A 27137-nucleotide genomic window follows, 5' to 3' on the forward strand; every position below is an offset into this window, starting at 1 on the left:
CGATCCTCAGAGCCCCACGTGACGACTTCTGCGTGCCTACGTGCGCGCCCCAGCGGCCGGGAGCCCCCAGCGCTCGGCCCGCCCTCAAGTTCGGCCTGACGGGGCGAGGGCTAGTGCGCCTGCGCGCTCCCGGCCTCCAGGGACAAGGAGTCCAGCCCGGCTGTCAAGGGAACGGGTGTGGACAGGGGGCGGGGCCAAACTCCTGGGGACAGACGCGGTGCGCACCGCGGGGCAAGAGGGCACAATCCTCGGTCACGGTTTAGCTCCTATTACGAAACTGGAGACCTCGCTATGGCCGTGCCTCGACGTCTTCCAAGCGGGAATGCCCGCTGCGAGGAAGCAGCGGCCGGCCGCCCTCGCAGCTCCCGGCATGCTCTGTGCGCAGCGCCGGGCCGGGCCGGGCCCCTTCGCGGCGCCGCGGGCCGCTTGCCGGGAATTGTAGTTGGCGTGGCTGTGGGCGGGAAAGGGGACGGGGTGCGTCGGGGGCGAATGGGGTGGGGCGCGCTGACACTCATCTTGGCTCGCAGAGCGTCTTGTTTGCGCTCAAAAAGAAAAAACACAAAAAACTTTTGGAGACTGATCCGCGGTCCCCTGGATAGAGAGAAAAAACGTCCTCTGTGGACAGCACGCCGGGTTTTCGGCTTGCGCTCCGTTCTGTCTGCCCCTCTGTGGGCAGAGCTCAATCCTCCGTCGTCCTCTAATCCAGCCTCTCCCGCTTCCTGAAAACAGCGGACGAGGAAACGCACCGCGTGTTAAGAAGGAAACGCGTCGGTGGGGAAATGTGACAACGCACACACGTCAAGCTAGAAACAAAAGTCAGACTCTACAGCGTTCCGCGGCTGTAGTGTCCTCTCAGCTTTGGTTAATGATAGACCCGAACCGAAACGTCTGTCACGTTCACAAATTGGAAATGAATTCCATCTGCATCGTTTCCCGTACCATGCAGTAAACTGCGCCAAATGAGAACAATCCCAGCAGCAAAGTTGCTGACAAATCTTGAACCCGTTGACAAGGTAATCGGGGACAGGAATATTAAATGGGGGGGGAAAATGAATGTGCTGTAAATAAATCTTTATAGCACTACCTGAACTTGAATGCCCAGAAGCACCACGAAACAAAGGACATATTGTTGCTGCTGCCATGAAAGAGCAGCCCAGTTTGTCCAGAAAATAAATGAGACAAATGGAACAGTCTAGGCCTAGCTACAAAGTAAAAGTTTTCACGTCCAAACCAGGCATCAGAGCCCTTCTGAGAATAGTTCTCCGGAAGAGCTAAACTAGCATCCACAGAAGTCGGTGCTACACACGAGTAACGTACCTTGTTCAGCTATGAAAGCCTTTGGAGGATAGGAGTGCTTAAATAATTTGAAAAGCATATTCTAAATGTACCTTTACTTTGATTTATTTTTATTCACAAAATTTACTTTGAAATTTCAATGCTTATTAAAAGAGAATACAAAAATTATATGTTTATAAAAGAGGAGCTTAAGACTTTTTTTTTAAGTTGAAGTTGACATTCATGCCACAGGATGGTGTCCCACATATGTTTAGTTGTGAACTGACAACCTTAAAACTGACACAAACTTTTTTTTTTGGCTTGCCTAAGAACTCCTATCCATGGGAAAGTTAGGCTTGGCTGAACTGGCTGCTCTGCAGCTAGATGGACACTTCTCTTACCTAAAGCATGAGGGACTCTTCAGTCTGCAAACAACCAGTTAGCAAGGTATAGTATGCTGAGAAAGTTCCCAGTCACTCCTCTATGGGACAGTGGCTCCCCATTCACCCTGAGTTCAATAGGAAGCTGAAATTGGATGTAGTCCAGTTTCCCTGTCTATATATCATTAAGAAACCCCTGCTCACTTAAGTTGTCACCTTTGCAATCAGCTGTTTTTCTCTTCTCAATATTACTTCAAAAGTCAAATATAGTCTTAATATCTATATGAATTTAAATAGGTGGTAGTCTAAGAATATATGAAATGTTTTTTGGAATAAGTCTCCTATTTTAGAGCATTACACTAATAATGACTCAGAGCCCTCCTGAATTATCTACCCCTCATTAAATAGTGCCGTAGTTCAGTGGTTTGTGCTTGGGTATTTATTAATACCTTTCTTCTAACAGTTCAAAGAACTTTATAAACATCATCACACTCTACTCAGAACAACCTTATAACAGCAAGTGTTACTTTTATAAAGTGTTACTTTATAAATATCATCACATACTACTCAAAACAACCTTATAACAGCAAGTGTTATTTTTATTGTAAATATGAAAATGAAAACACAGGTGAGAGCATCTCATGCCAGTAATAGAGCTAAACTATGGGGAGAGAGTCACCCACTTTTTTATTGTATGCATTTTTGCTCTTCCCAAAGCCACACGATAAAATGACAACCAAGAGTGTATTATGGCAACAATTTACAATGTAACTGACTTCTCTATTCTTTAACAGTTAAGCTAGCAATAGAGAAACATGGGGCCTAATGTTCATTCTTACATTGACTAATGCAGCATATAGAGGTCTCCTGAAATATTAGCATAAATATATATACTCAAGCACATTTTTCTAGCTCCCAAGTTTTCCTGAGTGTAAGAGGTATGAAGGCCTTGCATAGTACTTCAACCTACTTGAATTACTAATAGTATTCACCTTTGGACAGATTATCTCTTATGGCTTTGGCAAAGATAAAAAAACAAAACACATCAGTTTTCAGAACAAATGGTAACAAAGTATACCATTTTCTTGTCCATAGTTAAACATGTTAAACTTTACTACTGAGGTTCTCTGTATTTATAAATATGTTTATGATCAGTTCTCTGCATAATTCAGTTCAGTAAACATTTAAATGGACATACTTTCAATAAATATTGAGGCAGTAAAAGAGTGTAGGCTTTGGTTCTGAACTGCTGGATTCAAATCTTATTCTCCACTCTGTGGTCCTTGCAATTTACGTCACCGCTCTGTGCGCATTCCACATCTGTCAACTGGGGAGAATAATACCTGCATAACAATTCCCATAATTGTTATGAGAATTAAATGAGTTAATATACAGGAAGAGCTTAGAACAGTGCCTGGTTCCAGGACTGTTACCTTGTTAATGTTAAATGTTAAACTGATGTTATGTGCTGGGCACTGTGGTAGGTGGTATTGTGGTGAGCTGCTAGACATGGTTTCAGCCCTTGCAGGCTTACATTCAAGCAGGAGAGACAAACATGAATGCTCCTTTGCAGCTAGGATTCTGTTCTTGACCTAAGTTCAACCAGTAAGTTACATTCAACGTGATATTGGGAATTATGAGTGACACGGAGGAAGCCAGTCTTCTGTGCCGTCTGGCTGTTTTTCTGCTGAGGCAGGAGCCCAGAGCCCGGAGGCTTTGCGAAAGGCCCGCATTCCAGCATTCCAGGCCCATGCACTGGCTTCCTGGATACCAGGAGGCAGTGAGCTGCTGCAGTCAGCAGACGCAGTGGCTCCTTCTGGAGTCCAGCTTCCTGGCACCTGGGTCAGACGTAAGAGGCAGCCTTAAAGGCGGCTGCTGCCCTCGTGGTGCAGATCAGTCTTGCCCTGGGAGTCATTCCTGGAGAGCCTCGTATAAAGCCCGCTCCTCCACCCCTCCCCACATTTTATAAGCACCTAATTTCCTTTATTGTGTTGCTTCACTCTTCTGATCTTAGAGGGCTACAGAGAGTCAGGTGTCAGGGAAGCCAAGAGCTGATGGAAGTCAGCAGTGTAGAGACCAGCTGAACTGCACTCTAGGGTGAGGACTGTAACCTTCCACCTGACAGTACCGTCCCGGGACGCTGGGGAAAAAGGTAATTGCAACAGGCCACGCAAAGAGCTCCTTCTCAAGCAGGTAGGTATGCCAGAGAGTGATGAACTGAGATCTGTACAAGGTCAGCGCGTGTCACGGATGCGATGCTTGTATGAATGTGGTATGTTAGCGGTGCTTCTCGTAGCATATTTGCCAGACTTCTGTGAGGTATACAGAGTCTGAGAGAAGGCAGATGGAAGCTTCGCCAAATAAAATCAAGTCTGGATGAAGAAGAGTTAGAAAAAGACTTATCCTGGGGATGTTTGTTTGTATGACCACTTAAATCAGTTAAAGTTATAATTAATCATCTTCATATATGAAAAGTAATTTGAATAATATGTGTATTCTCAGTCTTTTATATTGTAAAAGCAACATGTGCTTATTGTAACAAGTGACACAATCCAAAAACAAATGAATTCGGTTTCCCAATTTCCATTCCACTGAGGGTAACCAATGTTAACTGCCTGGGTTCTGTATCACTCCCCAACTTTATCCATACTTATAAAAATACAGGTAGTTTGTTTTGGATTTCCCCCCCCCCAAGAATCTTAACATGTTACTATGCAATTGTCTTATTCACTTAACAGTATATTATGGATATCTGACCAGCTCGATTGGCATAGATCAAACTCAGTCTTTTTTTTTTAATCCTCACTGAGGATATGTCTCTATTGATTTTTTTTTTTTTTAGAGTAAGGGTGAGGGCGAGAGAGAGAGAGAAACATCTTTGTGAGAGAGAAACATCTTTGTGAGAGAGAAATATAGATTGGTTGCCTCCCACACATGCCCCGACTGCGGGTTGAACCTGCAACCTGGGTCTGTGCCCTGGTGGGGAATCGCACCCTTAGTCCTTCTGTGCACAGGACAATACGCCAACCAACTGAGTCACACCGGCCAGAGCCAAACTCAGTCTTTTAATAGCTGAATCCATAGAATGGATTATCCTTCTAGGGCACCGTTTGTTCCCTGTTGATGAATGTGTACATTGATCTAGGCTTTTAGCACAACTAATAGCACTGCAATAAGTACCCTCATCCTATCCTTATCATAGGGTGCTTTTGTTTCCACAGGGAGGTGTCCCATCGGTGGGACCACTGGGTCAAAGATATTTCCTATTCAAGACTCACCGCATACTGTTTATCTAAAGGACTGTTGTAGTTCGCACTTCTATCATGAAGGTGTGAGGGTGTCCGTCTCTCCCATTCTCACCAGGTGGAGATCCCACCCCACACCAGCAGCAGCAGAAGGACCGTATATAAGCATCCTTAAATTGTTTGGGTCAATAGTTTCAGCCTCCAAAATTTCCTTTTCATCCTCACCTGGGGATTTGTTTTATTGATTTTTAGAGAGAGGGGGGATTCTGATATTAAAAAGAAATGTACAATTCTGGAGAAAGAGAAAGAGAAATATTTATCGGTTGCCTCTGGTACATGCCCCGATGGGGATCTAACCCACAACCTAGATATGTGCCCTGACCGACAGTCAAACCCACAACCTTTTGGTGTATGGGACAATGCTCCAACCGACTGAGCCACCTGGCCAGGGCCAAAATTGTACATTTTTATTGAATCCATCTTCTCTCATTCCATTATCCTTCTCTGGATTGCAAAGATTACAACCAAATCCTCTGTAGCTAGTGATGTGTTTTCTCCCCCCAAATACAATTATTCTTAAAGGAAACCAAACAAGAAGAAATCTAAAGATGCCTTTGAACACTAAATCCCCATTTGACACCTTGACTGACCTGTCATAGTCTTGAACACACAGTCTTCTTCGTGAAGCCCTAAGGTAGCCTGGAGTAGATGTGGGCAAAGAGCGCAAGTTTGGACACCAGACGGGATGAACTCTAGGCTCCATCACTTTATACCCTGTTGTGCAGCTCAACTCTATGGCCTTATCTATAAAATGACAACAATACAGCCTATATTTAATATTGCTTATGAGCACTAAATCATATAATGTGAATAAAGGGCTTAGCATACTGCTTGGCAAATTGTAAACTTTTAAAAATGATATTACAGCCCTGGCCGGTGGGCTCAGTGGTTAGAGCGTCAGCCCAGGCACTGACGGGTCTCAGGGCCCATTCCCGGTCAAAGTCAGTAAACATGTTCTCAGATGAGGATTTTTTTTTAAAAAAAAGGAAATGCTGACACGGGCTACAGTAGGAATGAACCTTGAGGACATTGTGCTAAGTGAAATAAGCCAGACGCAAAAGAACAAATCCTGTACGATCCACTTATTTGAGGAACCTAAATGGTGAAACTCACAGAGACAGAAAGTAGAATGGTGGCCACCGGGGCCTGCGGGGAAAGGGAATGAGGAATTAGTTTAATGGGTGCCGAGCTCCAGTCTGTGAAGATGGAAAAGCTCTGTGGGTAGGTGATGGTGATGATTGCACAACACTGTGAGTGTACTGACTGCTCCTGAACTGTGCACGTACAGTGGTGCAAGCGGTAAATTTCATGTTAGGTACATTTTACCACAATAAAATCATAAAAGCATTTGTTTCATTTAGTGCAAATGGTTGACCATTTCATCCTGTGACGGCGCCCTTGCTGTCTCCTTCCATCTCAGTAGCAATTCTCACTTATCCTGGCCGTTTTAAGAAATAACTTGGGAGCAGAGCTTAGGCTCATTCAAATCTGGGTTCACTTCCTGGCTCTATCACTTATATGAAGGTAATAAAACTACCTCACAAGGTTGTTGTGAAAATTAAATGACATAATACTTGTAAATGTCTGTGTACAGTACCTGACCCTTGTAAGTGCTCAAATAAATGTTACCGTTATTGACATGAATATCTGCCCGTGTGTGTAGTTTACTTGTGCGCTCTTTTCCTGTTTGGGCTCAGTCCCAAATACATCATTTCCATCTCACGAACTGCTGTGGGCTCTGTCTCACTTTATGAGTTGGTGGGTCTGACAGAAATTCTTATGACCCGGGGGCACTCATAAGGAGCAGCCCCAGATGCATAGTCGCTTGGTGCCCCAGGAACACACCAGGATCTGTTTTTCAAAAGGTGTCAAATTCTCTGCAGCAGACAATATGGTCATGCTCCAGAACACCAGAGCTTGCCATCAACATCAACAAGGTGCTACTGCATCTTTTCCCACCACAGACACCTCCAGCACCATAAACTGCTGGATCTCATGGGCCACAGAGCAAGGCTCAAAGCCCCACTCCACGCTGGCAACCTTCCTTCCGTGTCATCTGAGTTGGAGCGGTATTCCCAGTGTGGAATGTGTTACATCCAGAAACCAGAGGCCTACAGACACTGTGTTTCCTTCTTGTAGAGTGTGCAAGAGCAAGAATTTGGAGGAGATACCTCAGCACACAACACCTCTGATCAGTGGACCTCCTAACAGCTTCCTGAAGAGGCAAGTTTCTGAATCTCCACCATCCTCCCAAAGCCTCCCATACACTAACCCATCTGCTGTCCTGTTCCATCAGCACGAGGACATCAATGAAATGGATCACTGTGACATACCACAGGATGTCCAGACAGTCCCAATTTCTTCATACTATAACGTAACAGAAAATGGAAAAGTTCATGATGCCCTGGAGCAAAACGGTAAATGGATATTGTTGTCTGTTCAACATGAATACAAATTGTTTCTCTTCAGAATAGAAAAGAACACATTTGCCAAGTCAGTGGCCACAGATCATGGACAATAAAGCCTTATTAATCTGCTTTAGCAACAATGCTGCTCTGTTCAGCAGCTGCAGCGGGGCTACAGCTTGGATAAGCTTGTGGTATTCTACCATCCGGTTTCTGCAGGTTCCAGACCCGCTAGTCTAAAGGAGATGTGATAGGAGGGACCACCACCCTGTATCCTTTCATGCTTTAATAGAGGCACTAATCACTTTAATTTACTATTTTGACCTGGGAAGTGGGGACAGTTTAGAGGCTGGTACCTCACCTTCTCCACTATGATAGCTCTTACCCACAAGCCAAGGACCCAAAGAGGGTATTACTCTTATATACTCAGGGCCTAAAAAATAACCATTAAGTGGCCATATGGGGGCCAACTGTAATCCAGGTTGTAATCAGGACTCTAAGGTTGGGACAGGAAGAGGAACACACGCAATATGACATTTCAGATCTCGAGGTATCCATCTCAACCAAGACTTTGTGTCCAACAATCCTTGAAAGTCTGGACATTCCCTTTTCCCCAGTGTATAGTGATCCAGACAAATGACCAGAGGTCTCTTTGGAGTTGTCTTGTGAGATTCACCACAGCATTTATTGGCTATGGTGTTGCTGCATCCTTCCCTCTGTGGACTTAGCCATCTCTTCAGTCAGTGAGTTCTGAATGTGAAAATTGGGTTAGCTCTGGGAACTGAGCAAGAAAACATGACTTTTTGTTGACTTACTGCTCCTCTTTTCCTGAATTCCTACACATATTCTTTCTCCCATTCAGGGTGAAATTCCAGATTACCTCTCACTTTAATCCATAAAAATGCCCTCTGCTGAAAAACCAGTTTACAGTTTCTTATTTTCCTCAAGCTTTTTGTTTCCCTCCCAATGAATTTCTTACTATTTATAGGCCATCTTTCTTATGTGTCATATAATATTTGCCTCTGTTCAGAACACTGGTGTAGGAGCTAACAAAAAAGAAATACAATAAAGTATACGATTGGTTTTTGCATACAATGATTTATAGGTTATAAAAATAACCAACTTTCTATACTATCCCATTCTATGACAAATGAAAATAATTAAAATATTTGTGTGAATAATATTCTCATAATTGGGCAGAATATAAACTTCTTAGGCCATTAGAGAAAACATCATACTAAAAATGCTTATTTCATATGCTGGAACACATTACCCTTAAGTATATCCTAATACCTATCACTGCTACTCTATAATTACATGCCTTTTGCAAAAATATTTTATCAGTTAATATATTAGTTTTCTGTGGCTGCTGTAGCAAATTCTACAAACTATTGTTCAAAACAACAGATATTTCTTTTCCCGCAGCTCTGGAGACCAGAAGTCCAAAATCAAGGTGTGGGCAGGGCTGCGCTTTCTCTGGGGTCCCTGGAGAATCTCTTCCTTGCTTCCTTCGCCTTCTGGTGACTGCTGGCCGTCCTTGACTTGTGTCCACTTCACTCTAACCTCTGCCTCTGTCTTCACATTGCCTTCTCCTCTGTGTGTGTTTAGTCTCCTTCTACCTCTCTCATCACACTTGTGATGGCATTTAGGATTCACCCAGATAATCCAGGAGTGTCTCCTAATTTGAAGAGCCTAAATTTAAGCACATCTGCAAAGACCCTTTTTCCAAAAAAGGTAACTTTTACAGGTTCCTGGAGTTAGGACCCAATACCTTTGAGGCCACCTTTCAGCCTACTACAGTTGGTACTAATAATCTTCACATCAGTTTAAGAGCTTGTTTGAAATTATCTCTGACAAATAACCCAACACAGAGAAATGTAATATAAATAGGTGCCTGTATAACATAACTACTACTAGTTGAAAATAGTTTTAAAAATCAATCAACAGATTGTTTTTACATAAAGGGAAAATTGTTTGCTGTTTCTAATTCTCTTATAAAAATGACTGAGGCACTGTGAAAAATAATATTCTACTTACATTTTATAAATTTACCAATGATTACTATGCAAATGTAGTTTTATTTTTTTTATAATAGGGTTGAAAATTATCAAAAGTTGAAGTGCAAAGGATACCAAAGTCAGACTCAGACTCATAATCAACCCCCCCCCCCCATTAGGGAATTTTGTTTTGTCTTTTATCAAATGACAGCAAACCCGTTATGGAATTAAATATCCTGTATTTCAGATGCACTTTTTAGCCACCCATCCTATTAACTAATTTGCAGTGAGATTGGTAAGCATCATCTAGTTACAGCTATCCAGTTGCTGAAAATTCCAGAAACAGTATGACTAGATTTCTGGTATAGCCCAGTGATCTACTTAGAAAAGAAACACCAAGGGTATTGCTAGGGTGACACTCAAACGCTAAGATCTACTCATTCTGATCCCAGTCCCCGGAGTCAGGGTGACCCAGCTCTGCGTCACACCTCTGCCCACTTCACTCATGGTTGTCCCGGGTAACGCTTTCCTGCTCTTCCCACATTTTCTCTACGTCGTCTCACCTGAGCCTGTTTTGTCTCCCCGCCCTGTAACCAGATTCTGACTTTTGTCTGTGTCATTTCTATATTTATTTATTTAAATTTATCTTTATTGTTGAAAGTCTTACAGATGTCCCCCTTTTTTTCACATTGACCCCCTCCACCCCACCCACCCCGGGTCCCATCCCCCAGGCCTTCGCCACACTATTGCCTGTGTCCAGGGGCTATGCATATATGCATATAAATTCTTGGGTTAATCTCTGCCGACCCCCCACCCCCCGAAATTCATCAGCCTGTTCCATGCTTCGTCGTCTCTGGATTCTGACTCTTATACCCACTGCTAGCTCACCCCTGTGGCCTGGCAACTTCTGCAGCCCCCTCCTGATTTCTTGGGTCTCATCCTCAGTGCTTCATTTTCAGCTTTGTTGGCTTCTCTGCTACCTGATGAGAGAGACCTCTACTCTCAGCCCTTGACTTTCAGGACTTGCCCGTTCCCCTGCTGTTCAGCTGAAGGCCTATTCCTCCTGGAAAGGGGACATTTGGACACGTTTCACTTGAATTGTTGGAAAGTCATCTGATCTCTATCCAAGAGGATCAACTCAGGTTATCAAGGTCTGAAATTTAAGATAGTCAATAAAGTGTAGAAGAATCCTAAGAATTAAAAACTAATTTATTACCTTAATTAAAAGCAAAGGAGTTTTCAGTTTCATATGTACCTCTAAACAGTTTTCCTAGAGGACAGCCTACGGGCTCTGAATATTCACACATTCAGTTTATTTACCAAGCTCTGAATACAGCTCATTCCTGACATATGCACCTATCTTTCTGCCTTCAACCTGAATATCAATAATGAACATGTGTGTTATATGAATCACACATCATACATCTTGGCCTTTTTTTTTTTTTTTTTTTTGAGCACTTAGGGAATCAATCAGTACCATAGCTGGGGCCTGAGGAAGATAAATGACAACTTTATTTTAGCATTTTTATATCTGACACAGACATATATGAAAATAGCAATCTAAAATAAAGTGGGATTATAATTTGGATCTATAAATACTTTTTTTAAAACCTCAGATGCCAAAACAGAGACTATAAAAGCAAGCATCTTTCTCGCATGAGTAATTTCGAGCTCACAGAAAGACACCAAGTGTATTAGGGAAATGAACACAGGGGATCATGAAAATCCATTAATGTTGAATTGTTTCTTTCAGATACTGCTCCCGTTATTTGGCTGTTTCTGATAGCACAACAACACACTGCAGTCTAGCCATTGTTAACTGGTATGGGATTTAAAGGAAATCTCTTTAAAGCCTTCTCTGGGAGGTGACTAGCCTCATCTGCCATTTCTAAACTAAGAATCATTAGCTAACTGGTTGGTGACTTCCTCCTGGATCTTAATGTCAGTGCCAAATATTGATCTATGAGTCATTAGACTTGCATTTAGCTTTGTCTTTCAAACACCAAGGCCCTGTGACCTTCCTGGGGCGCAGGAGAGAGAAGCAATCCTTTCCATCTTCCTCAAGCCCTACCAGTAGGATGGCTCTCCAGAGGCCAGGGACCCTTCAGAGGCCTCCAGTGAAAACGGCAATGCGGCCTGCGGGTATGTTCTGATGAGCGCAACCCTGCTCTTCTCCGCTCCGCCCCATGCCAGATCTCATTTTGAAATAGCCATCCTAACCTAAAAGAAGATTATTCTCCACTTAAGCGCATAAAAATGATACACTTCTAATCAACATGTAATAGAATGATCAAGTTTTCTTTCTGTTTTCACTACTCACTTTTCTTAATGTCAATCACTGCCTCTCTTTTCCAACCTTATCTTTTTTATGTTTACCATTTTCAGCTTCTTCATCTTCAAATAAATTCTTTTTTTCATTCTGGAATTTGAAAATCTTGATTTTTTTTTTAAACCTTGAAGCCACAGCCTTGGGCTTTCTCTGGCTTCATACTGTCTTGATCCCAATATTTGTACTGTTGCTCTGGGCAACTATTTTCACTGCGGTTGTTAAAGGGTCTTGTGATTAGCACGCCACTATTATTTCAAAATTTGCAAAATTTCTCCTTGTACCTTTTGGTTTATTTTGTTTCTTAGTTAACTTCTATCTCCATAGAATATACCATTCCACAGTTCCCTTACAAAATTTGAGAAGCTTAAAAATCTGCCAAAAATCACACTGGAATTCTCCAGGCAACAATATACCATAACTTTCAAATATTTGTTGAATATAATTTATTTGAAATGAACATTTCTGCCTCAAAAAGACAGAAGTACTGAGTACCCAAGGAATATTCTATGTAGATCCCCACTGTTAAACCAACTGGCTCGTACTTAGAGAAAAATAAATTTCAAAAACATCATTTAGAAGGTCAGACCCCCAAACTGTCTTACCCTATGCATCCTTCTGAATACTTACTTCATAAATGTTTCCTATGTCTTTGATTTATATTCCATGTCCACCTTAGTGAAATGTATTATCATAAGATATTTTGTCATTTGGATAAAGCACAGAGTATTATTTAGTTTTAAGGCCATACAGTTACAGACTTAAGGAAATTAGATAGGATTAAAATGAAATGTGTTAAAAAGGAATTTGATAAGTCCACAGATTCTTGTTACCAGATTGAATTTTTCATGGGAACTGCTAAGTGGGGATAAGGGTGATCCTGACCATAGCCTTAGGGTAACTCTTGATCTGACGCAGTGCTGCCAACCGCAGCCCGAGAGGATATGCTTGTCCGCACAGCGGTCCTTCCTTCCTCCCACTCCCCACTAAACACTTTGCTGAGCCTCTCCCCTGTGTCTGTGGACACATTTAGTGCACCATAGATCTTTTCCCCATCGCCATTTACCCTTCCTATACCCTCTCTCCTCCGGCCACCCAGCTTCCTCCCCCCACAATGACCAAACATTGTCCATGTCCACGAGTTCTTTCTCTCGATTTTTCTCCCAAATGTCCAAGTTTTGTTGTATAAGTTTTGAAAATAACCCACTCATAGTCCACCAAATTGAAATTGTTCCTTTTTCATATATTACTACTTACATATCAGCGTTTGATTCTTGCTACTACTATGTTTCGTTGGTCTCTTTTTCCTTCATCGATACCATTATTGGTGTCGCTACACTTACTATGCTAATTATACCTTTTTACTGTCTGATAGGACAAAATTGCTCTCTATTACTTCTCAATTAAGACTTTCTCCTACCTACTCTTGGCTATGATGCTCAGTGAACTTTATTTTGTCAAGTTCTCCCAATGATCTCATTGAGATGTGGGTTTATAATAATACTATGTCTACTAAATTAAGAAAAAAAGAACCAACTTTTTTTTTTCTCCAATGGGGAAAATGAACTGTCTCACTTATTCAGAGCTTCTTGTTGTATACCTCTCAGAATTTTTACATTTAACCTTAATAATCCTTACCATTCTTCTTAGGACTCTTGCTAGATATTTTATTTTAATTATGTTTTATTTTATTTTCACTGTTACGAATGAGACCTTTTCCCATAATGATTCCCAGTTATTTGTCACTGAGTCAAAAGGAAACTTGATTTTTGGCTATCACTCTGAATACTGTCAATTTGTTGAGCTCTCTTATCAATTCAAACAGTTTTCCCATTGATTCTTATTAAGGCTCTAGTTAGATTATCATCATTCGCAGCCAATATGATTATCTGGGATCTTCCTTCTCATTACAAATGCTTATTTCTCCTTCATGTTAAATATTAGAGGTGATAACAGTTGCTTGGCTCATTTAAGTGCATGATTTTTCTCTTAATTAGCAAAGAGAACGTAACTTTGACCTGGTTACTGTTCAACTGTTATCCCTGTAGTAAAGAGAAATAGAGCTTGTGGTGAATAGTTTGAATAACATAAATTGATTTTCTGGTAGTTTTGATTTTGTCCCTGGATCAAACTAGATCATCCAAGACCAAAATGTTTGCTCTGCATTTTCTTGACCCAACAGAATTCTCTTTGCAAAGTTGTGCTTTGCCTTCCTCCTTTGACTTATATCAGGAATAGTATAAAATCACCTGCAAAATCTATTATAATTATTTTGTAGGATTTTTTTAGTTCATTGTTCATGTCATCACTCAGTAACCTAAATATAAAAAAAAAAACCAAAAACCCTATGATAGAAATGTCTTCAATACTACAGTCCCAGAAAAAAACAGTTGGTGTAATTCATTCCTGTTAGATTTCAGGGTCCCTGGTCCTTGAAATTACACAACCTAGAGTGTTGTGGGGCTCACTAAGTTGTCCAAATGGGGCTCTGGTAGCAGAGGGCTTGAGTTAATTTATTGACATCTGGGCCTAAATGTCTAAGCAGATAGTTTTATATCAAAACCAGGCTTGTTCAATATGGAAAATAGGAACGAATCTGAGTGAAAAAGTCAGAGGAAGTTCTCTCTACAAAGCAAAACAACAGCTATATGAATCATTAGTAAAAGTCCATATATATGAAAATACAAAAGCCACAGACTTGTATACCTTGAATCCAGAATCCTCTCCTGGGAAAGTGCTTTATGATCATAGCTTTGGCTTCTAGGAAAGAGTATTACCAGGAATAGCCATATGAAAATTATTTCTGAATTTTTTATTAAAAAAATATTGTCAAGAATGCTATGCAGTGTTCAAGATCTTAAACTTAAGATCCCAGAAGAAAAATTTCATTCAGGAACTTAGTGACAGGAAAGCCTCGATTCCTGTTTCAAATTCGATGCTTGCTCCCTCCAGGTATTAATTGAGTTTTCCACTTGTTCTTCCACCTCCCCATTACTAAGAAGCCCAGAACGAAATCTGCCATTCAGTCAAAGCAATGGCGTGAGCCCTCAGAGTTGACTTAGTATTTATTTTCATGTTTCTAATTTCCTCTTACTAGTTGATTAGCTTTATCACTAATCATTTCAAAATTTTTTTTTTTTTAAAGGCCAAGTATGTATGGTATTTTGTTTGCTGCTGTCAGATGGCTGTTTTTTGTTGTTGTTTTTTTAAAAAATACGTTTTTGCTTTCAGAGAGCGGAAGGGAGAGGGGGAGAGAGAGAGAAACATCAGTGATGAGAGTCATCATGAGTCGGCTGCCTCCTGCGTGCCCCTGCTGGGGACCGAGCCTGCAACCCGGGCATGTGCCCTGACCGGGAACCGAACCTCGGTCTCCTCCTGGTTCATGGGTTGATGCTCAACTGCTGAGCCAGCTGGGCCAGATGGCTGTTTTCAGCGGCTCAAATAGGTCTATGATTGAGATATTAAGGAGAGTCCGGGTAGGCGCACAATGGAAGTTGCTGGAACAGTCCCGCTCCTGCAGTTAAGTGAAGACGGGGATTGCAACTCAGCCGGATAAATCAAGAAGCCGGCCGGGCTCCTCAGCAGTGGACCGGACAGCACGTGCCGCTCTCACGCCCGTGGCTGCCACGCGGCCCTAAGATCAGAGTGGTTTCTCGAGGGAATGCGAGTCCAAATTGCCATATTTTACAATTTTCCAAGAAAATCTAAAATTCACTACGTTAAAGGGAATCCTGGTCTTTGAATGGTCGAAAACTAGTTCAAATTCTTTAAAACACTCTGAACCAGCGGAAGATAGAGTGGAGGCTGACAGACAGGGAGAGAAATAAGCAATAGTTGTTTCACGGGGATAAAGTTACAGTTATACAAGATGAGTAAGCTCTAGAGATTTGTTGTACAACCTTGTGCTTATGATTAACAATGTGGTATTGTACACTTAAAACTTGTTAATAGGTTAGACCTCACGTTAAGGGCTCCTAACACAAGGAAAGGAAAAGTACACCCAGGGAAAGTTCTGAAGGCGATGGGTTTGTAAATGTCACGGGTACGAGCATATTTCCAAAATCATCAAATTGTATATACATTGACTATATGCAATTATTTAATATACACATAGTTTCAAAAAACACACAAAAGCTCAAGTACTCCTTCCTTAGCCACAGTTTTGCTGTGGTTTTGGTTACTCCCTGGTCAACTGCGGTCTGAAAATATTAAATGGAATATTCCAGAAATAAACAATTCACAACCTTTAAACTGGGAAAATTTAACAATTGATTACGTTTTAGTTGTCCTGAGTAACATGATGAAATCTTGTCCCATTCCACTCTGTCCTGCCTGGGATGTGAATCATCTTTGTTCAAGGTCCCTGCACTTACCTGCTCCCTACGCATTTGTCACTGAGCAGCGGCTTAGTTACCAGATTGACTATCGAGGTATCATAGTGCTCGTGTTCAAGTAACCTGTATTTTGCTTGATAATGGCCCTAGAGCACAAGAGTAGTGATGCTTGAGATTGTATATGCCAGAGAGAAGCCTTTAAGTGAAAAGGTATGTATGTATAGAGAAAACATGGTATATAAAGGGCTTGGGACTATCTATGGTTTTAGGCATCCACCGGGGGCGGGGGGGGGGGGGGAGGGTTGGAACATATCTGCTGTGGATAAGATGACAGACCAAGACACCACCTATGGCCTTTGGGCTCTGAGACATCTGGGAGCAGGTATCAAAACCCAGTTACCATGGGGACAAAACAGGAACTTTGCCACCAGGGACTTGATGTCACAATGGCACCAAGGATCACACCAACTTAAACCTGAATAATAAGGCCTTGGCGTGAGAAACCAGGGTTTTGAGCTGTCTCAGACTTCGTGAACACTGATTAACAAAAAAGAGGCCTGGACTTGAAATCTGGAAGCATGGCCATGGTGTCAGCTCTGCCACCAATGAATCAGGCCCATGGAACTTCCTAATGCCTCCATAGCACACCGCACACAAGAAAAAGGTTTGATAGGATATGTGAATCTTTCAGATTTACAAAAATATCTCATCAGAAACCCCAAAGATATGCAAACATGAGAAGTTTCCACGCATCTTTAAATCATGTACTTCTACAGAATTGTCTAAATTTCCAGTGTTTCTGCTAACATGAAATGAGCTGAATTTTCAAGGTTGAGCAAAAAAAGTCAAGATTGAAAAATAGGGACAGCTGGACTTCCACAAAGGACTTCCACCAAAGAATATCCCAACATCATACTTTTCTATCAAGAAAAATATGGTCACAATGTGCTTTAGTGCTCTATTTTTTGAAATGGGTAGAGTTAATATTTATAATTTATAAGTAGGTGCCATTTGGACATACACTTTTGTTATACCTCTTTTTTGTAAACAACAAATCACAAGTTATAAACACCCTACTCTGCAATGTTTTCAGAATGCACTACTTTAATTCTGCGATGATTGTTCTGAGTTTTTCCTTAAGGGGGCCACAAAATTCACCCACCTTTTCTTCCTTTTTGTAAAATTGAAAGGTTGGGATACAAATGATCCCACGGTCTTTCACCAGCTCCTCACACTCATCAACATCCACTTCCAGGAACACTACATCCTCGTGCTTCACAGACAGGGAACAGAACAGGGGCTTGATGGTCCTGCAAGGCCCACACCACGTGGCTGAGAAATCCACGGCCACAAGCCTCTCCCCGGCCTCCCTGAGCGTCAACTCGAAATGCTCTTTGCTCAGGATCACTTTCACCATGTGGACCTCCAAGAGCTCCATTGTTTCTTCTGCTGAGATGTCACCTTCTATAAGCTGAATGTTTTCTTCTGAAGACTTGGGTGTGTCACCCTTCTTGAGCTGGATGGCTTCTTCTGAGGACTTGGGGGCAGTTTCCTCCCCTGGCTGGATGGCTTCTTCTGGAGATTTGGAGATGTCACCCTGCTTGGGTAAAATGTCTTTTTCTGAGGACTTGGGGGCGCTGCCCTGTTTTGGCTGGGTGGTTTCTTCTGGAGATTTGGAGGTGTCACCCTGCTTGAGTGAAATGATTTGGGCTGAGAGCTTGGAGGTGTTGCCCTGCTTTGGCTGGATGGCTTCTTCTGGAGATTTGGAGGTGTCACCCTGCTTGGGTGAAATGTCTTCTTCTGAGGACTTGGGAGTGTTGTCCTGCTTTGGCTGGATGGTTTCCTCTGGAGATTTGGAGGTGTCACCCTGCTTGGGTGAAGCATCTTTTTCTGAGGACTTGGAGGTGTTGCCCTGCTTTGGCTGGATGGTTTCTTCTGGAGATTTGGAGGTGTCACCCTGCTTGGGTGAAATGTCTTTTTCTGAGGACTTGGGGGTGTTTCCCTGCTTTGGCTGGATGGTTTCTTCTGGGGATTTGGAGATGTCACCCTGCTTGGGTGAAATATCTTTTTCTGAGGACTTGGGGGTGTTGCCCTGCTTTGGCTGGATGGTTTCTTCTGGGGATTTGGAGATGTCACCCTGCTTGGGTGAAATATCTTTTTCTGAGGACTTGGGGGTGTTGCCCTGCTTTGGCTGGATGGTTTCTTCTGGAGATTTGGAGGTGTCACCCTTCTTGGATGAAATGTCTTTTTCTGAGGACTTGGGGGTGTTTCCCTGCTTTGGCTGGATGGTTTCTTCTGGAGATTTGGAGGTGTCACCCTGCTTGGGTGAAATGTCTTTTTCTGAGGACTTGGGGGTGTTGCCCTGCTTTGGCTGGATGGTTTTTCCTGGGGATTTGGAGATGTCACCCTGCTTGGGTGAAATGTCTTTTTCTGAGGACTTGGGGGTGTTTCCCTGCTTTGGCTGGATGGTTTTTCCTGGGGATTTGGAGATGTCACCCTGCTTGGGTGAAATATCTTTTTCTGAGGACTTGGGGGTGTTGCCCTGCTTTGGCTGGATGGTTTCTTCTGGAGATCTGGAGGTGTCACCCTGCTTGGGTGAAATGTCTTTTTCTGAGGACTTGGGGGTGTTGCCCTGCTTTGGCTGGATGGTTTCTTCTGAGGATTTGGAGGCATCACCGTGCTTGTGTGAAATGATTTGGGCTGAGAGCTTGGGGGTGTTGTCCTTCTTGGGCAGGATATTTTTTTCTGAGGAACTGAAGGTGTCACCCTGCTTGGACAGGATGATTTTTGCTGAAGACTTAGAGGTGTCAGCCTGCTTGAGCTGGGCTGTTTTTGCTGAGAATTTGGGGGTGTCGATCTGCTTGGATGGAATGTTGTTTTCTGAGGAATTAAGGGTGTTGCCCTCTTTAGGTAGGATGTTTTTTCCTGGGGACCTGGGGGTGTCATCCTGCTTGGGTGGGATAGTTTTGGTTGGGGAATTGGAGATGTCACCTTGTTTGGGCTGGATGTTTTTTTCTGAGGAATTAGCAATGTTACTCTCTTTGGGAAGGATGGTTTTTTCTGAGCAGTTAAAGGTGTTACCCTCTTTAGGCATGATGGTTTTGCCTGGAGAACTGGATGTGTCACCATGCTTGGGCAGGACAGTTTTTGTTGAGGAATTGGGGGTGTCACTTTCCTTGGGTTGCATGGTTTGTGCTGAAGAACTGGAGAGGTCACTGGCCTGCTTAGGAAGAAACAAATCCTCGGGCTGTGAAACGTTGGACTCCTCTGCCGGCATGGGTGGTTTGTTGCTGACATCATGGGCAAAGGCCTTCTCCTGGGTAAGCGCTGGCTCCAAGAACTCTGGGACCGGGAGAGTCACATGGCTGGGCAGAACCTGTAATAGTGGACTCTCTGAACAAAAAAACAAATAAAATATATTGCAAAAGAAGAAACCAAAAATTCTGATCATATACTCCAAGGAAGACCTGTGTCATTCCTAGAGCTCACCGATGTAGTCTTATGAATGATGCATTAATTTGAATATTCACATTCAGCAAAAGGCCAAGGATCGTGTGATTACATGTATCCTTTATGTAGGTTTTTTTAAACTACAATTTCCTCAGCTTAGTCCTACACTACTGCATACTCCTAAGCACATAGGTCCATAAAGCAACAGTCTTCCCTCCGCCTTACCATCAGAATCACCTTCATGTGTTTCTGCTTGTTTGTCTGGCCTCATTGTCAGTTCTTCTGGGGCTCCAGCTTCATCACTGTCCATTTCCGGTTATCTGCCTTCATCCACTCCTACTTCATAAACGCCTCTAGGAAAGACAAGGCCACACCCTCCAACTTTTTCCAACCTATTCAACCTAACATTATATCATGAATAACAAGTTATATCTGGGTAGTACTTACAGATGGTTTTCCCTCTCTGTACTCACAACAGTAATATCTGAGAGTTTCATGACAGCCTCAGTTATGTAAGGTGGCCACACTGTGCATGAAGCTGTCCCTAGTGCCTGATATACATTCATAAGTATTAACTATAACACAACAAACCACTGAGGTAAGTGCCATTGTGATCCCTCACTTTACAAATGAGAAAACTGACCCTTAGAGAAGTTGTATAACTCACTCAAGGCCACAAAGCTAGTATGTGGGGCAGATGCCAAGGCCTCACTCTGAATACTATGCTGTTTGCCAAATGCCCTGTCCAGGGTGGGTAACTTGAAACCAACTTTCCTACAATCTCCCTCTAGGGTTCTCCAGGTCCAGCTTTCCCCTTATGACTCACCCACTGTAACCATCTGCTAAGTGTCTCCTCCTAACCACATTACCCTCCTCTGCAAAGTCCTGCCTGGCTGTCAGATGCCCTGTTTGAGTTATTTAGATGGGAGTAGATTGTGACACAGAGGAATTCCCTGAGAGGAAGAAATAAAAACCTCACCCCTCCCATCCAGGTAGATGGGGAACCAAGGGAACAGATACATGTGTCCCAGCCTCCCCTCTCCAGGTTGAAGCCTCAGCACGGATGCAGGTTAGGTGTTCTCTGAGGGAAGCCGAAAGCAGAGGAGCACTTGCCTCATTCTCCATCCTGAAGGCCATGAAGGGCCCACATCCATGTTGACGCCACATCAACAAATAGCATGGCCCATTGGCAGAGGGTGTGACCCGACTGCTGGGCCTGGGGCAGGCTCCTGGCCCCACAGCCTGCCGTGAGAATTGAAGGCCCCAGTTCCGCCACCAGGGACCTCAGTTCAGCATTGCTGTCGCCAAAGAGACTGTCTTGAGAGGAGAGGGAGTGAGGGGAACACCCTGGTCTAAGAAAGCCAGAGACCCAGTAGAGGCTTCAAGGAAGAAAACAGAAGCCATAGTGTAGGGTGATCTGCAACCAGAGGCAAGGACTAGAGGCACAACCTGGACCAGGAGGTAACATCACACTGCCCCAGCCCTTAAGATGGGGTCAAGGGTTCTCAGTAGCCTTCAGTCTAGGGACCAGACCAGGAGAGGCAGAGGGCCCAATCACAGCAAGTCCACAGAGCACTGTGCACCCATATATTAAGGAGCAAGGGAGGAACTGGAAAGACTGAGCTGCTACCAAAACGAAAAAGTATTCTTTAGGCTGAAACACCACAAGTAGGCAGATTTAACTCCATGACCCTGCTCCCCACCATCCCCCCTCGAATCTCTTCGAGATAAAGCTCACAGGGAAGAGCAGATCCATTGAAGAAAAATTTGAAAGTCGTATTATATCTGAACATCTTAGTAATAAGTGAGGAACTACGATCCTGTGACATTTGTGCTTGGAGATTTGAGTTATGTTTTAGGTTCAGCAGAGTCGTTCCCGTTATTTCTACTCTTCATTCTGTCATTCAGATGGATTCTAAGAAACTTGTAATATTTATGCCTCTGCATGATTTTCATTCAGCTTGTCATAAAATGTTTCTTTTTTCAGCACAAGCTTGTCCCCAAATTGCTCATGAACCCTTATGTTCAGAAAATGAATAATCGGCTATTTTAGACATAGAAAGATTTAGGTAAGTATGAAACAGCTGGAAAGACTGCCTTTGGGCGAGGGCTGAGTCCTCGTGGCAAAACTGGCGCCTCAGGGGGGCTGTGACCCTCATGATATCAGAAAGGTAGGGAATCATAAAGTCATTGTTAGAACTGTTGCCTTCAAGAACTTTTGCTATAGGTTCAATCCAGGGCTGAGTCAGCCACCCCACAACTCCCTCTCAGCTCAGAACTAGAGATAAATGCTGTTCTGCTTCAGCGTCCCTCACCAGGCCCCACCACCGGGCCCCTGCAGAAAGGGACAGGTCTGCACGAAAATGGTCTCCTTCTCATGCAGGTTCATCTATTGGTAGAATTTAATTTGCATCCAAAACCTCAGCTGCAAAGGAGCCAAGGAAACATGGCTTCTAGTTTTCCAGCCTCTACAGTATAGGGAAGCACACTAGAAGCTGGAATAAACACTGCGTGGAAATTCATTTCTACCACATACAATGACTACATGATGGTCTCGTTTTTTTATACATGATACTGGCATAATTGTTTGGTTTTATAATTATAAATATAATACATATTCATAATAGAAAAACTAGAAAACACAGATAAGTAAAAAGAGAAAAAATTACAGTGCTAATCTTCAGGTATCACTACTATTAATATTGTGAAGTATAATTTTAGTCTTTCTTCTATTCGAATGTAGACATTCTCAAGTGAGATAATTTCCCAAAAGCTATTACAGTTGACCCTTGAACAACACAGGCTTGAATGGCACCGGTCCACTTATGCATGGATTTTTTTTTCAATGAATATTGTATGTAAATGTATTTTTCTTATGATTTTTAAACAACATTTTTTCTCTAACTTATTTTATCATAAGAATACAGTATATAATACATATAACATACAAAATATGTATTGATAAACTGTTTATGTTATCAGTAAGGTTTCCAGTTAACAGTAGGCTATTAGTAGTTAAATTTAGGGGGAGTTAAAAGTTATATGCAGATTTTCAACTGTGCAGGAGGTTGGTGCCATTAACCCCTGTGTTGTTTAAGGGTCAACTGTACTTTGTAATATTTTCACTTAATATATTTTGAATATTTTCCATGTCAAACATGTTCACCTACAGCAGGATTCAGCAAACATTTTCTGTAAAGGGATAGAGAGCGACTGTTTTAGACTTTGCAGAGCACATGGTCTCCATTACAACTACTCAGCTCTGGTGTTGCAGTATGTAAGCAGCTGTTGTGGGTTGAACTGTCTCCTCCCAAAGTTCATATGCTGCAGTTTTAACACCCCATACAGATCAAAAAAGACTTCAACTTTATCTATTATATACAGTTTCCTATTGTTTCATTAAATGTTTATGTTTATCACCCATATTTAGAAATAAAATGTTAGCATTTGTAAATTTTGGACGGTGGACATACATTTATGGGTTAGTTGTATGAATCCTTGAAATGCTCTATATTTGTAAGACTTTACATAAAAGAAGGGATACCAGCCGGGAGCACATTCTGATGTGGGGCGATAAGCAACTGGACAAGGGCTGTGGTGGGCGGTGGGGATGACGTCCCTCGTGCAGGTGACTCATGTTGCAATGACATGTCAACTGCGTGGGAACAATCACCTCTGAAGGAATTTAACTGGAAGGTTCAAGTACAGTTCAATGTGGTTCAAGCCATGGATCTGTTAACTGAGAGAATATTACTTAGAGAAGCACTTGTCACAGAAGATCACCCTTCATTACAAACTTTTTTGTAATCAGATGAAGATAGCATGGATGTGTGCTTGCCCCTGGAGTATATAAGGATGCTTATTTTCAATAAAAACCTTCATTTCAGCAGCATTTACTCTAAGCATAAGGTTATCTACACTTCATATTCCCATCCTATTTTTTTCTTGTTGATATGACTGCTGTCTTAGTATTTTTTGCTAAGGTAATCAGAAGATAATTGGTTGTGTAAGTCACTGCACAAGCCTGGATTGAGTTTCTCTTGGGTTTTATTTGGTTCACACGCCCTATCCTACTTTCCTTTAGACTGTCCCCCAAATCCGAAAGATGTTGTTATGAGCTCTAATAAAATAAATAAAGCCATAGATCCATTTAAATATCTATTAGAGGATTATTTTTTTTACCTAGTTTCTCAGTGTCATAATAACAAACACCGGAGAAACTCCTAAAACAATCTAGGTGCTTTGAATGTCAAGGCAGATTGGTAAACTGCTTACCATCCCTTCTATCTTCCAAGGTTTTTCAAATTTTCAAGGATGGACGTTTACATAGAATGCAATGGAAAACAGTATGGAGGTTCCTTTGAAAACTTAAAAATAGAACTACCATATAACCTAGCATTTCCACTTTTGGGTGTTCATTCAGGGGGGAAAAATGAAAACTTTAATTAGAAAAGATGTCTGCTTCCTTGTGTTCATTACAGCATCATGCACAATAGCCAAGACATGGAAAAACCTAGGCGTCCATCAACAGACGAACGGGTAAAGAAAACGGATCTAGCCTGGCCGGAGTGGCTCAGTGGGCTGAGTGTCGTCCTGTGCACCAAAGGGGTGCTGGCTCGATTCCCACTCAAGGCACATACCTGCATTTCCAGGTTCAATCCCCAGGCGAGACGCATGGGAAAGGCAGCTAATCTCTCTCTCTCTCTCTCTTTTTATCCTTCTGTGAGGATAAAAAAAAGAAACAAAGATGTAGTCTGGCCGGCGTGGCTCAGCAGTTGAGCGTAGCCCTAGCACTGGAGGTCCCAGTTCAGTTCCCCGTCAGGGCACATGCCTGGGTTGTGGGCTCAATCCCCAGCAGGGGATGTGCAGGAGGCAGCCAATTGATGTGATGTCAATATTTCTGTCTCTCTCTCCCTCTCCCTTCCTCTCTCTCTAAAAAAAAATCAATAAAAACATATTTTAAAAAAGATGTATCTATATGATGGAATATTGTTCAGACATAAAAGAGAATACAATCTTGCCACTTGAGACCTAGAGGATATTATGTTAAGTGAAATAAGTCAGATAAATAAAGACATATACCATATGATTTTACTTCTGTGTGGAATCTAAAAAAACAAAAAAAAACAAAACAGAAACAAACTTGTAGATACAGAGAGTAAACTGATGGTTATCTGAGGGGATAGGGTGGGGGGTTGGGCTGAAAAGGGCAAGGGGATTAAAGCTAAAAAAGAATAGCCATTTGTATTGGAAAGAACATTATTTTTAAAAGTGATAAATGAATTCTTTTTTTTTTCCCTACCTCCAAATGGTTCATCATGCAGAGGATTTGTCATGATTAATGAGTATTTTATCTAAGGTACAAATTTTGTGCCTTTTCACCTGGCTCCCTGAGTTCATTATCTCACGCATTTCTCATCAAGTCTGGACACAATGGCACCTGTGTTTTGCTCAAGGGAGGTAACTCAATTGACTTAGCTCAGTTCCTTTGTTTCTTATCTAACCCCCAACATTTTTGTGGTTGGAAAGACTCTAGTATAATATTTAAAGCCATCCCATGTAAATATTTACTGGAAAATTCTATTTGGAGCTGCTTTGGTGAGATCCAGGTTATTTGTAAGTTTGTTGATGTTTTAATACTAATATTCTGCTACAAAACTTTAAAAATGCACATGACCCCTCCTAGTGCAGGGACAGTGCTCTCTGTACGTGGTTCCTAGAATCTCCCAACGCTCGCCTTCTAAAGGAAGCCAGACAAGTAAGTTAACAAATTACAGAGTGTACCTGACTCCAGAACAAATGGGACCCACAGCAGAGTAGAGCAGAGCATCCGGTCTCACTGAACATCTCTTGGTGCATTAATTGTAGCTTTGATGTTCAGAGTCAAGACACTGAACTTCCTGGGAAGGGCCCAAGGTCGTTCTCCCCATAAGTGAGTGTGGCATTCACTGGCACTTAATGAATGAATGGATAAAGGCATGAATGGATTACAGCAGGTACAATGGGAAACAGTTGAGGAAGGTTTACATTAAAACAGCTAATTGAAAATATATTTTTGTTAAAATCATCTTTATTAGCACCTGGCAGACCACCATCCCCGCCTTGACCCCTAAAGAAAGAAATGAGAGAAAGGTTAAAAAAAAACCAAAAAAACCTATTGCCATAAGACTTATTCAAACTATCCATACTAAGTACAAAATCAGAACATTGAAAAACAAATGTTTATACCAAAAAGGAGTGAAATGTCACATACTCACCTGGCCCCCTCCTGTCAGCACTACACATTTAGTGAAACAATGTCACATGGCATAAATCTTTCCTCCCCAGTCCAAGTACAAGGTTTTTGAGAGTATGGGACACTGTGTTGGCTTCTCTAGTCTTTAGCCGGGCATGTAACACACCAACACTCAAGGAAAACTTGCGCTGTAGGACTCAACTGCCATGTGAGTTTCTCTTTTTGCCTGACCCTCCACAGTCATACCTCACTAGCTTCCTTGTCTTCTGCTACAATACTGAGAGTAAATAATAAAAATGACAATTTATTCTAGACTCATTGTGTTTAGTGTAAAAAATGTACTATCTTTGATAAACACGATTTGACTTTAACTTACAGACTAACCTGCTAGCCCAAACTCTATGGTGATTACAAGGAGGGCTGTTATTCCCAGGGGGGGTTGGATCTGGAAAAGCTCCTAGGAGTGTTCCCCAGCCTCCAGAAGCTGGCTGCACTGCCAGGCAGAGAAGAGCAAAGGGTGGTGTCCTTCCTAGTGGGGAGAGAGCAACCACGAGGCGAAAGTGTCAGAAGTAGTGACCACAGCCAACGACAGGCACAGACAGAGGCTGGGATCAGATGAGAGGGATATTTTACCACAGGTTACAGTATTGGAATTTATTTAATTTGCAATAAGTTGTCACAGAAAGTTTTAAAAAAATGATATGATGTGATCTGTACGTTAGCAGATTCACCGATTGTTCAGAAATAATTGCAACAGTTGAGAGAGAACACGTTGAGAGCCTAAACTAGGGCAGTGGAAAGAGGGTTAGGAAGTTCAAGGAATTCCAGAAATAGAATTACATCACTTGATAAATGCTTGAGAGGAGCTGAAACTGACACTCAAATGTGAAACCTGAGCCACTGAGAGGCCACAGTGCACAAGGTGCGCAGGTGACAAGGTGGAGTAGGGTCTGTGCGTGGCACCTGAAGCGGATGCCCACTGCGCACACCCAGCAGGTGGCTGGGAACAAGGTGTGATACCTGGGAAGAAGTCAGGCCAGACCAAAATTTGGAAGCTGGAGGCAATCGATGAAATCATAAAATTAGATGAGATCATAAGGAAGGGGTATAAACTGAGCGGGGTCAGGAGCGGGAATTTGCAGGGAGCGCCTACATTTAAGTAGGTAACCGTCTAAAGGCACAGTGGAAAAAGTGAGAGGAACCGTGGCCCCCAAAGCAGGAAAGGCGTGTCAGGGGGAGAGGTCAGCCACCTCAGATGTCCACAGGGACGTGGGAAGAGTCAGAAGAGAGAGGTCAGCAGCGGGGCAATTAGGCAAGTCACCGGTCACTTTTGGAAGAGCACAATGACAGATAGGGGCCAAACGCCGGTGAGAAGTGAATGGAAGACCAAAGAAGTAGAAGATCAAGATCATCTTTTCAAAATTTCATTA

General features: G+C 42.5%; 1 protein-coding gene across 1 annotated transcript; it reads right to left on the minus strand.

The window, feature by feature from the left end:
- Positions 1-17121: 17121 nt before the first annotated feature.
- Positions 17122-19473, minus strand: TXNDC2 (thioredoxin domain containing 2). The gene is made up of 4 exons (XM_087818611.1): positions 18859-19473; positions 18670-18677; positions 17934-18400; positions 17122-17483 (listed from the first exon to the last, which is right to left on the minus strand). Exons 1-4 carry the CDS (start codon positions 19471-19473, stop codon positions 17122-17124), a joined length of 1452 nt encoding a protein of 483 aa, XP_087674737.1.
- Between the last annotated feature and the right edge of the window lie 7664 nt (positions 19474-27137).

This window comes from Miniopterus natalensis, chromosome 7 (genome assembly GCF_054644295.1).
Source record: "Miniopterus natalensis isolate mMinNat1 chromosome 7, mMinNat1.hap1, whole genome shotgun sequence".
In the NCBI taxonomy this organism is placed as follows: domain Eukaryota; kingdom Metazoa; phylum Chordata; class Mammalia; order Chiroptera; family Miniopteridae; genus Miniopterus; species Miniopterus natalensis.

Coding starts and splice junctions, on each gene's coding strand:
- TXNDC2 (XM_087818611.1), bottom strand. CDS start 19,473: ATGATCAGAATTTTTGGTTTCTTCTTTTGCAATATATTTTATTTGTTT. Junction 17,484..17,933: donor AACCATCCAGCCAAAGCAGG/GCAACACCTCCA, acceptor AGCTTATAGAAG/GTGACATCTCAGCAGAAGAA.